This window comes from Sciurus vulgaris (assembly GCF_902686455.1).
Source record: "Sciurus vulgaris genome assembly, chromosome: 16".
In the NCBI taxonomy this organism is placed as follows: domain Eukaryota; kingdom Metazoa; phylum Chordata; class Mammalia; order Rodentia; family Sciuridae; genus Sciurus; species Sciurus vulgaris.
In genome coordinates, this window is record NC_136477.1 from 10,361,913 (window position 1) to 10,373,917 (window position 12,005).

The 12,005-nt window shown below is 48.0% G+C and overlaps 1 protein-coding gene across 1 annotated transcript; it reads right to left on the minus strand.

Annotated features, from left to right (window-relative positions):
- Positions 1-4: 4 nt before the first annotated feature.
- On the minus strand, positions 5-6,775 carry ICAM3 (intercellular adhesion molecule 3; the record flags this gene model as incomplete). Its single annotated transcript, XM_079114704.1, has 7 exons — positions 6,294-6,775; positions 5,418-5,696; positions 1,761-2,066; positions 1,178-1,465; positions 649-903; positions 285-533; positions 5-198 (listed from the first exon to the last, which is right to left on the minus strand). Exons 1-7 carry the CDS (start codon positions 6,478-6,480, stop codon positions 5-7), a joined length of 1,758 nt encoding a protein of 585 aa, XP_078970830.1. The 5' UTR covers positions 6,481-6,775.
- Between the last annotated feature and the right edge of the window lie 5,230 nt (positions 6,776-12,005).

Genomic DNA, 12,005 nt, shown 5'->3' on the forward strand with positions numbered 1-12,005 from the left:
CCGCTCAGGACAGCTCTAACTCCACCGTCTGTTCCGGCTGCTTAGGCTTGAGGGGCACCGAGGCGCTTGGTTGGTTCACGCGGTAGTTGCCACTTCGTTTCTGCATCCCGAAGATGTATATTAAGGACGCTATGACAGTCACCACGCCTAGAATCACTAACACCCCTATGAGGATGCTGATCGAGTGGGACTTCCGATCTGCGCAGAGAAGTTCAGAGTAAATATGCGTCTTCCTGCCCCTCCTGAGCTTGTCCCTCCATCCTCACAACCCTTTTTTGGCTCACCCTGAACGTGCATCACCACAAGCAAGGTGTACATGCCCCTTGGGCTGACTGCCTGACAGTGATAAGTGCCATTGTGGTGTAACTTGACTAGGAATGGGGTCCCGATGGGGACCTCACGTCCGGAGCCTTCATGCAGACACTGTAGCTGGGGTGCCGGGTTGCCTCGGGCCTCACACTGCAACACATGACTAGTCCTGTCTTTCCATGCCAATCGCTGAGGACATTTGGCCGGGTCAATCTTGGGACCATCTGTGAAACCACCATGTGATCAGACCCCAGAATTCTCGAGAGGCACAATGGGGCAAGGGAAAGTCAAGTGTACCCAAGACAGGTGAGGAATTAAAAGGTCTTAATGACAACTCACACAGGACACGCAGCTGGACAGTCACGTTCCTGTGTAAGACCTCTCCGTCCACTTTGAGGGTAGCATTGCAAAAGAAGTAGCGCCCGTCGTCGCCCTCCGTGGCAGTTACCTGAAGCTGGGCGGGTTCCCCGGGAGCCCGGGCCAGATCCCCGTCCAGCATGACCTGGACTCGGGCCCCAGCGGTGCAAGTCACATTCACTTTGGACCCCTCGGTGACGTTGGTCTCGCTCAGGTTCAGAATGGGCCCTAGGAAGGCTAAAAACAGGGCATTGCCCAGGGGCTTATTGGCCACAATCCTCCCACGTTCTAGCCCCGCCCTCCACCTGCCCCTTCCTCTCAGGATTTCCAGGCCAGGAGTTTCCTGCCCGATTTGAGGTGGAGATGCCGCCCACACTAACAACCCTAATTTGGCAGCTTGGGTTTCTCCTTTCCCTGCTTAATCTCCGCCCTCAGGTGCCACACCCTGGAGTTGCTGGAGGTCCTCCTTTGTACTACCTCTGGAACTGTTTTTGGTCCCATCCCTTCTTACTGAAGACAGTTAAGTTCGCCCGGGCCTCTCGACTTTCACTCCCCAGGGTCACATTGCAGACAATTTGCTGTTCACCCTCCTGGTCTGCTCGCGCTGTGACTGTAGCTGTGGCTCTGAGGGTGTCCCGGTGGATCGTGACTGCAGGATTCAGCATCTGGTCCCCCAGCGCCAGTTGGACTTGGGCCTCAGAGGCTGGGAACAGCCCATCCAGAGTGCAGTCCACTGGCCACGTGGTGCCCACCTCCACGGACAGGGGAGCCACAAGGCGTGGGGCAACCATGGGCAGGGCTAGGGAGAAGGATAGGTGTGAACAGGAGGAGGCCTCACACAGCATCCCTCATCCCTGCACCCAGTGTCCTCCTCTTCATAGCTTTTGACCTGGACCACTCCCTTCCCAAAACAATCCACATAGCCATAGACCTTCCTTGTGGGACCTTCCCAGAAGATCCCCTAGCGTCAGGCCTTTCTTCTGGGGCCACCTTGTCAGTGGCCAAGGGTATGCCTTCCCAGAATTTCTCGAGGTCCAGAACACCCCCTACTCTGACTCAGGTCATTACCCACCTTCTGCAGCCCAATCTCTCACCAAAAGTTCGGAGCTGTTGGGGGGCCGAGGTGTTCTGGAACAGTCCCGGCCCTCGGAGCTGCAGGTCCAGTTCTGCTCTACATGTGAAATTGGCACCATAGTCACCTCTGCCCGCCAGCACCGTGGCGGTGACCTCCGCTGGCTCCCCTACTGCTGGTTGCCGGCTCAGTTCCTCCTCCCCACGGAGCAGCACCAGGGTGAGCTGGGCCCGGGGTGCCCCTCCCCACACATGGCATTGCAGGGTGAGGTCCTCTCCCACCGGCTGCCAGGGGGGAAGGAGCCCCAGCTCCACTCGCTCTGGAAACCCTGGCAGAAGAGGGGAGAAAGATATTTGTCAGTCAATCGACCCTGCAACCCTTGCTCACTTAAGATAGGGTGTCCCTGCCCAGAACTGTGACCCTGAACCACTCTTCTTTTTTGTTTTATTTTTGGTTTTGGTTTTCACTAATTTTTTCCTGGTGCTGTGGATAGAACTCAGGGTCTGTGACATGCTAGGCAAGCACTGTGCCACTGAGCTACATCACCACCCTCCTGTTGACCTATGTCATTTTATCTAGCAAACCTTCAGAAGGCAGAAGAGAAATTTCCTTTCACCTCTGTAGCAGTCACTAAAAGTCAAGATTTTCTATTCCCAAGGATATCACAGCTACAAAGGAACAAAAAAAAGAGGAAGGAAGAAGACATTTTTTTTAACCACTTATGATACTCGTATTAGTCATTAACCTTCTGTTTATCTAGGTTTTTCCTTATACTTTCCACCTTCAACTTCAGCCACCTTCATGCACACATCAACCTAGTGAAATCTTGAATAGTCTTCCTTTTTATGGATGGGGAAACAACTCAGAGAGATGAGGTGATTTGCTCAGGAACATACAGCCAGAAAGTGACAGAGTCAGGTTAGAATACAGGTCTTCCAAGCCTCCTAGATGTCGGACCTAGAGACTAACTAGGTCTTTCCCACTAGCTTCTGGCCTTGACTCCTGCCTTGGCCTCTCCAGAGGTTAGTTCTGTTTTCTCTAATTAGTCCCAGGTGCTCCTGTCTCTCACAATTCCCCTGCCATGCAGCAGCCTCTCAGGATGTTCTGGCATGAAATCACTGGGAACACAATATCCCCAGGCTGGTCCTCTCCCAAATGTGGCTGCAGTGCCCCTCACAGGCACACCTACATAATCCTGAGCCTGCCAGGTGTGGTGACCCATGCCTGTAATCCCAGAGATTCAGGAGGCTGAGGCAGGAGGATCGAGAGTTCAAAACCAGCCTCAGTGTTTAGTGAGGCCCTAAGCAACTCAATAAGACCCTGTCTCTAAATAAAATACAAAAAAGGGCTGGGGATGTGGCTCAGTAGTCAAGTGCCCCTGGGGTCAGTCTCTGATACAAAAAGAAAAGAACAAATCCTGAGCCTCCTCTGTGGAGCAGGTCACTCTTGGCCTTGACAACCCAAACCTTGGTCTTGAGCTGTTACACACACTTCCATTGGCTACTAAGGAAGGTGTTTAACATCTTAATTTGTACCATTTCAATAAGTCTTCACCTTCACTGGGGCTACCACTGGGCAGAGACAGTGGCCTACAGGTCAACACTTGACGCTAGTACTTGAGATCTTGGGGTTGGCAGGGGAAACCCTGGCATATAGCATGTAGCCAGTTCCTGTGGCGTAAATGCTCCCACTCTGACTGACGATGCCACTTAACATGATGCAGAGTTGGGAAGAGGTGGCTATCGCTTGCTCTCCTTGGCCAAGACAAATAGCAATGGACAAAGATATCTTAGTGAGTACCCTCTGGAAGCTTCCAGAGGTGCACCTCTAGCCCCAGCTACTCAAGAGGCTGAGGCTGAGGCAGAAGAATTGCAAATTTTAGGTCAGCCTGGGAAACTTAGCAAGATCCTGTCTCAAATTCCCAGGTCATGGTCATGGTAAACTCAGACACAGACAGGGACATACAAAGACACATACATAGGCAAATAAACAGATGTCTACATACGTACTTAACAATGTAGATGCAAGGTTTCTGTGTAGCTCAGTGGTACAGCACATGCTTAGCGTGTGAGGGGACCTGGATTCCATCCCCAGCATCTCAAAAAATAAAAGGCACAAATACTGACACATTGGCATACACTGACACACACACACTGACATGTAGGTACATGAACATTCCAGTACATAGAAGGATACACACGTAGAGATACTGGTGCACAAACATACACATTCACCAACAGCCAGGCACAGTGGTGCACACCTGTAATCCCAGTGACTTGGGAGGCTGAGGCAGGAGGATCACAAGTTCAAGGCCAGCCTCATCAACTTAGAGAGGCTCTAAAAAACTAAGTGAGACTCTATCTCAAAACAAAAAATAAGGGCTGGGGATATAGCTCAGCTGGTAGAGTGTTTGTCTCTCAAGCACAAGGTCCTGGGTTCAATCCCTAGCATCACAAAAAAATAAATAAATAAATAAATAAATAAATAAAAATAAAAGGGTGGTTAAGTGTCCCTGGGTTCAATCCCCAGAACCCTCTCCCCGAAAAATGAACATTCGCAGACACATAAACACAGATGTTACTATACAGATGTAAGTGTACACTCACAGAGATAATGACACACACTTAGGTACACAAACACGTACATAGGCACTGGTGCACACACAGGCATGTATACAATCACACACATACAGTACACTTATCTATGCAGATTTTACAAATCAGTAGTCACCATGAGTCATGGAATCTGCTATATTCCTAGTTTATTCTAATCTTTGCTTTTTGTTGTTGTTTGGTTGTTTTTTGTTTTTTGTTTTTTGCAGTACTGGGGATTGAACCCAGGACCTCGTAAGCATTCTACATTCTACCACTGAGTGCTTTATATTTTACTTGAGACAGGATCTTGCTAAGTTTCTCAGGCTGACCTAAAATTTGCAATCCTTCTGCCTCAGCTTCAGCCTCTTGAGTAGCTGGGGCTACAGAGGTGCACCGCCACACCTGGACTTTTTATTTTATTTTTATTTCTATTTCACTTTTTTTTTTTTTAATATATATATATTGGGGATTTAACCCAGGACTGCTCTACCACTGAGCTACACCCCCCAGACCTCTTTATTTTATTTTATTTTTAAATGGTGCTGGGGATTGAACCCAGGGCCTGTGCTTGCAAGGCAAGCACTCTAACAACTGAGTTATATCCCCAGCCCCTCTTTTTATTTTTTGAGACAGGGTCTCACCAAGTGGCTCAGGCTGGCCTCAACCTTGCATTCCTCCTGCCTCAGGAGGATCCCTAGCTAGGATTAGGGCCCACCTTGGCTCTATTTTTTTAAATGCTAAGCAACTCTGACTGATCCCTAAGAAACCAGTAAGGGGAGGGCGGGGCAGGGATTTGGGACCTGGAGTGTAGCTGGGTGAGCGCTTGCCTGGCATGTCTGAGGCCCTGGGTTCCATCCCCAGCACAGGACAGGGTGCTTTCTGGGATCCGGGAGATTGATGTGTACGCTATGGTGTACAGTTGAGATGCATTTCTCTGACTGCTTGCCTCTGTCTCTTTTGGGCACAGGTCCAGGTCTGAGTTCTCCTCCATTCCTGCAAACTCAGGATCCTCATTGCTCAGAGCCATTGGCCATGTGCCCCCATCACTGAACAAGGCCTGTCCCACCCCCAGGCACACTACTCACGGTACACAGTGATGCCAGAGGAGCTTGTCATCTGGGAGCCATTACAGAACCCGGAGCAGATGATCCTGCTGTTGCCAGTCACGTTCAGGAGGCGGAAGGCTGCCCAGCCCCTGTCTTCACCTAAGGCTTCCTTTAATAGGGATGTTTCCAGGGTAATGAGCTCAGGGTGAGGGCACCTGGTGCTGCAGTTAACCAAGAGGGACCCACCGGCAGGAAGTACTGGGTTCTGGGGCTCCACCTGCAGAGGGAACTCATGGCTCTGGCTCTGGCTCTGGGCACCTGCAAGATCAGGAGGAAGTTCTGTGGTTGTTGGGTACCCACAGCCCACCCAGAACAAGCCCCTTTCATGCCAGGATAACGGTCCCTCCTCTCGTGATGTTCCCAGTACAGTGAGGAAGGAAGGATCGATGAAGGATGTGGCCCTCCTCCTTGGGAGGAGGCCACAAGAGACTCTGACTTGGCTTATGGGGAGGTGAGTCAAGGAAGACTTCCTGTACAGTCGGTTTTGGGGCCTAAGTAGGAATTCTGGTAGAGGGAACCACACAGGCAAATGTTGGGGTGTAGACAAACCTGGGAGTTAATAGGAGGCCTCCAGCACTGAGAGAGGGGGAAGGGAGGGAGAGAGAGTACAAATATGTGTGTGTGTGGGGGGGCGGGGGACAGAGCATAAGTCACAAACAGGGACCCAACCACCCCAAAGATGAGTCAAGGAGCTAGAACTTTCTCCTAGGGAAGCTAGGGAGCCCCTTATCAGATCTACATTTGGCTGAAGGGTTTCCAGGGGCGAGAGCTGCAGGATGTGGGGTGCTTGACTTTCTCTGTTTCCCCAGCCCCCGCCAGTCCCCGAACCCAGCTTCCCCGCTTGACCAGCCTCACCTAGGGGCAACAGGCAGCAGACCAATAGCTGGAAGATGAACAGAGTCCGGCAGGCCCCCTGCAGCAGGCTGGAGGGCGTCATGGTGGCCAGGCTGAGAGAGGAAGGTGCCTTTAGGAGGTGTCCCGCAGGGCACAAGGGAGGAGACGGAAGCCAGCAGTTAAGATTGCAGAAGTGCAATGGCTGCATCTTTCCCCAGGCCTGGGGTGGGTAGGGGGAGACTCTGGCCCCAGGGACCTAAGATGGGGGGCCCAGATGGGAACCAGCAATTGAGGAGTCTACAACAGGGACAGGGCAGGACCCTGTTGCACTGCTGGCACCCAAATGAACCCACAGGAAATGCTGACAGAATAAGCGGCTGCTTTTGCTGTCAGTCCTGGAAGCCTTGAAGGTGGGGACTGAAGGGGGATGAGACACCTTCCGGCTGAACTTAGGTGCAGGGACAGGGTTCTGTCCCCAGAGAGGAAGTTAACAGGAGGCCTCTAGTATTGTCCTAGAAGCGATAAGTTAGCATTTCTTTTTCTTTTTTCTTTTCTTCTTCCTTCCTTCCTTTTTTTTTTTTTTTTTTTTTTGAGCCCAGGTCTCACTATTGCCCAGACTGCCTCCAACTCCTGGGCTCAAGCAGTCCTCCTGTCTCAGCCTCCTGAGTAGTTGGGACTACAGGGTGTGCCATCCTGGCTGGTAATAAGGTGGGATTTCAAGGCAGCATTTCAAGGGGTCACAAGTCGGGATTGCGAGGACTGGTTTCAAGGGGTTTTTGTGAGATTGCAACATTCTTGGGGGCAAGTGAGAGATTTGGAGGCCACAGTGAGGGCGCCTTAGGAAGAGTGCAGCCACAGAAATGACTGAAGCCGACATTTATTGAACTTGTGTGCCAGGCCCTGTAGTGACCACTGAGTGATGCCTGTAGGACCTGTGCATTTGGAGATTTGGGGAGCCCCATTTCCTGTCGGCAGTCCTGAGGTGGGGTGTTTTGGGCACAGCTGGGTCCTAAGCCATCGTCTCTTCGGGATGCGCCTTGTGGCGGGCTTGTGTCACCATTCTGTTCTTGCCTTTCTGCCCTCTCCAGGCAGCAGTCTCTTCACTCCAAAAGAAGGGTCTAGGGCTCTAGGATCTAGGCACTTCCCCTTCCCCATCCCATCTCTGGCCTCTGGTCAGCCTCCTGGGCTTTAGATCTGAGCTCCAGAGAGGGACCTTGTTGCGGGCCTTGATGCTGCCCTGCATTCACCCACTCTTCCCATCCCTGGGCTCACCTGGAGCACCCCAGGCCGAGCACTCCCCCACCGACCAGGTTGCCCCTCTGCTGCTCTCCCTCCCCACCAAATGCATTTCCCACCCCAAGTTGAGAACTAAATCTGAAGCTAAAACTCAGATAAAAAGTATTTCGTAGCTGGGCACAGTGGCACACACCCGTATCCCAGAGACTCAGGCTGAGCTGGGAAGGTCACAAGTTTGAGGCCAGCCTCAGCAACTTAGCAAGGCACTGTCTCACAGTTTTAAAAAAGGGCTGGGATGTAGCTCAGTGGTAAAGCATTCCTGGGTTCAATTCCCAGGACTCCCCTCCAGAAAGTATTTTATAAATAATATATCTGATAAGGGATCAATATTCAGATTATAAAGAATTTGTACAATTCAACAACAAAAAATAACCCTGTTCAAAAATGGGCAAGAGATTCAAACAGACATTTCTCCAAAGATGTACTTTTGGTCAGTAAGCACAGGAAAAGGTGCTCAACATCACTAGGCATTCAGGAAATGCAAATCAAAACCTCAGTGTAGACTGGACAGGCTACAGTCGCATGTGGTCCCCACTGCTAGGGAAGCCAGTGCAGGAGGATTCCTTGAGTCCAGGAGTTTGGGGTCAGCACCGAGACACCCCATATCAAAAACAAAACAGAAGACCCACAGCGAGACACCATTTCCTGCTCACTAGGATGCTATTACTAAAACAAGGAGAAAATGATAAATACTAGTGAAGATGGGAAATGGGGAGGCTCGCGCTTCGTTGGCAGAATGGAACGTGATGTTGCTGCTGTGGAAAACACTGTGGCAGATCCTCAGAAAAGCTGAACATAGATTTACGGCATGACCCAGCCATTCTACTTCTAGGTATGTATACCTTAAGGAACTGAAAGCAGGAACTCTGATATTTGTAAACCCATGTTCAAAGTGGCATTAGCAACAGTAACCAAAAGATGGTAGCAACTCCAACATCCATCAGTGGGCGAATGGATAAACACTGAAATGTTTCATATAAGGAGATACTATGTAGCTCTAAAAAGGAAGGTAACTTTGACAAAGGCTACAATACAAACTTTTTTTTCCCCTTTCCCATTACTGGGGATGGAACCACATATTACCACAGAGCAATATACCCAGCCTTTTTTATTTTTTTCTTTTGAGACAGGGTCTCATTAAATTGCCCACATTGACCTCAAATTAGCAATTCTCCTGCCTCAGTCTCATAAACCACTGGGATTACAGCTGTGCACTATCATGCCTGGCTTACATGGATAAATGTTGAGGACATTATGCTAAGTGAAATAGGCCAGTCACAAAGGACACACGTTGGATGGTGACTCAGTGGTAGAGCAATTGCCTAGCACTTGTGAGGCACTGGGTTTGAGCCCCAGCACCACATAAGAAGCTAAATAAACAAAATAAAGGTATTGTGTCCATCTGCAATTTAAAATATTTTTTAAAAGGACACATATCATGTGCTTCCACTTATTTGAGGTACCTCCCATAGGCAAATTCATAGAGGTAGTAGAATAGAAGCTACCGGCAGCTCAGGTTTGGGGATGTTAGTGTTCAATGGATACAGTTTGGAAAGATGAAAGAGTTCTAGAAATTATGATGGTATGGATTACACAATACTGCGAATGCATTTAACGCCACTGAACTGTACATTTAAAAATGGTTAAAATGGGGCTGGGCTTGTGACTCAGTGAGAGCACTTGCTTAGCATGTGAGGCACTGGGTTCGATCCTCAGCACCACATAAAAATAAGTAAATAAAGGTATTGTGTCCATCTACAACTAAAAAAATTTTAATGTTTAAAACAGGAAAATGTATTATATTTATTTTTTCACACCAAAGTAAAGGATATTTACCTATTTTTTCATATCTAAAATATGAGATGGATGGATGGATAGGCAAATTAATGGTTAGGTGAACTGATCTAGCATTATAAAGCAAACGTGGCCCACATTCACTGTAGAATTTAGGGTGTTCACTGTACAATTCTTCCAACATTTTTGCATGTCTGAAATTTTTAAAAATAAAATGTTGGAAAATAAAAACCGCATCACCACAAAACTGGAGGTGCAACTCTGTGGCAGAGGCCTTGCCGAGTATGTGTGAGGCCCTGGGTTTCATCACTAGCACCACAAAAAGACAAAACAATAACAAAACCCCCATATCCCTGCCAGGCACAGTCTGGCAAATTAGGGAGATCCTCTCAAACTTAAAAAATACCAGGGAGGAGCTAGGGATGTGGCTCAGTGATAAAGAGCCCCTGGGTTCAATCCTGAAGGATGTGGGCAGCTGCTTCTGTCACTTAAACAAGGACAAGCAGATCTGTGCTTCCTGCTGAGAACACCAGAGAAAGAATCTTGGGGTGGGGGGAAGCACACAGTTTACAGTTCATCAAGTTCAGGGGAAAGAGGAATGTGTTAAACTACCACAAAGATGACATCATACTAGTAAAATCTATTAGACAACAAACCTGGTTTAAACAACAAATATGTTGCAAGGGGGAAGAAAAGAGAGAAAGCAGAACCCAGAGACTTTAAGGAAACTCAGAGACTTTAAGGAAACTGTCCGTCCTCGATTAGATGCAATTGTGGATCTCATTTGGATTTGAACAAACTATAAACAGACAAAACACGAATATTCAAGAACCAATTGGGGAAATCTAAACCTTAACATGCTATGTATGCGATGATATTGAAGAATTTTATTTTTTTCTGTGTGATAATGACAGTGTGATCACTGTTTGCAGTTATCTTTTTGAGATACATTTTGAAGTTTTTACAGATGGAATGATATAATATGCGGGATTTGTTTCAGAATTATTCAGTGTTAGCCAGGCACAAGGTGCACACCTGTAGTCCCATTGGCTCAGGAGGATTGCAAGTTCCAGGCCAGCCTCAACAACTTAGTGAGACCCTGTCTCAAAATAAAAATAAAAAGAACTGGGGATGTAGCTCAGTGGTAAAGTGCCCTTGGGTTCAATCCCAGTACCTGCCCCCACCCAGGTACTGGGAGTGGGGATGGGGGTAGATTCAACTCCAGACTGGGGGACTGGGAGTGTAGCTCAGTGGTAGAGCACAAATTTGGCATGTGTAGAGCCCTGGGTTCCATCCTCAGCACCAAAACTAAATAAACAAGACTGAGCCTATAGTTCCTGTTCCTTTGTAGGCTGAGGCAGGAGGATTTCTGGAGCCCAGGAGTTTGAGACCAGCCTGAATAACATAGCAAGACCCTGCCTCAAACAAAATACACAAGACTGGCCCCTTCTGATGCTGTCTGGTGATTAAGGTGTAGACTTGCTATATTGTTCCTTCTAGTTTGGAATGTTTTAAATTGTCTATAATAAAAGGTTTTAAAAAGTAACTTAGACACTTCCACATAAAAACTTGCACATGGATGTTTATAACAGCTTTATTCATAACTGCCAGAGCTTAGAAGCAAACAGGATGTCCTTCAGTAGCTGAATGGATAAACTGGAGTATATTCAGAGGATGCAATATTATTCAATGTTAAAAAAGCAGGGGGCTGGGGTTATGGCTCAGTGGTAGAACACTTGCCTAGCAGGTGTGAGGCACTGGGTTGGATCCTCAGTACCACATAAAAATAAATAAAGGTACTGTGTCCATCTATAACTAAAAAAAAAAAAAAAAGGTAAAAAGAAGAAAAGGAGCTCTCGGCTGGGAAGGGGGGAGCACTTGTGTAGTCTATGCAAGGCGCTGGGTTCCACCTTCAGCATTGCCAAAGAACCAAACCAAACCCCAAAAATAAGCTCTCAAGTCACAGAAAGACGGGAGGAAACAAATTCATTTTGTGAAGGGTAAGAAGCCAATCTCAAAGGGCTACATATTGTATGATTCCAACTTAATGACATTTTGGAAGAGTCAACATTATGGAGACAGTAAAGAGATCAGTCCTGGAAGGAGTGGGATAAATAGGTGGAACACAGGATTTCTAAGGCAGCAAAAAGACTTTGGATGACCCCACATGTGTTATTACACATTCGTCCAAATCCGTAGACTGTGCAACCTTAAAAATGAACCTAATGTGAACCCTCACTTGGACTCCGGGTGATGGTAATATGTCAATGCTGGTTCATTGATTCTAATAAATGTACCACTCCAGGGTGCCATATGGATAATGAGGGAGGCTATGGCCAGGGAGGGCAGAGGTATGTGGGAACCTTGTACTTTACACTCTGCTGTGAAACCTAAAACTGCTTTTTTTTTTTTTTACATTTTAAACAATTTTTTTTTTAGTTATTGAAGGACCTTTATTTACTTATATGTGGTGCTGAGGACGAACCCAGGGCCTCGCACATGCTAGGCAAGTACTCTACCACACAGCCACAACCCCAGTCCGAAAAACTGCTTTTAAAAAATTAAGATTAGGCCTATCTATTAAGATAGGTGGTGCACACCTATAGTCCCAGCTATTCAGGAAGCTGAGGCTCCTTGAAGGAT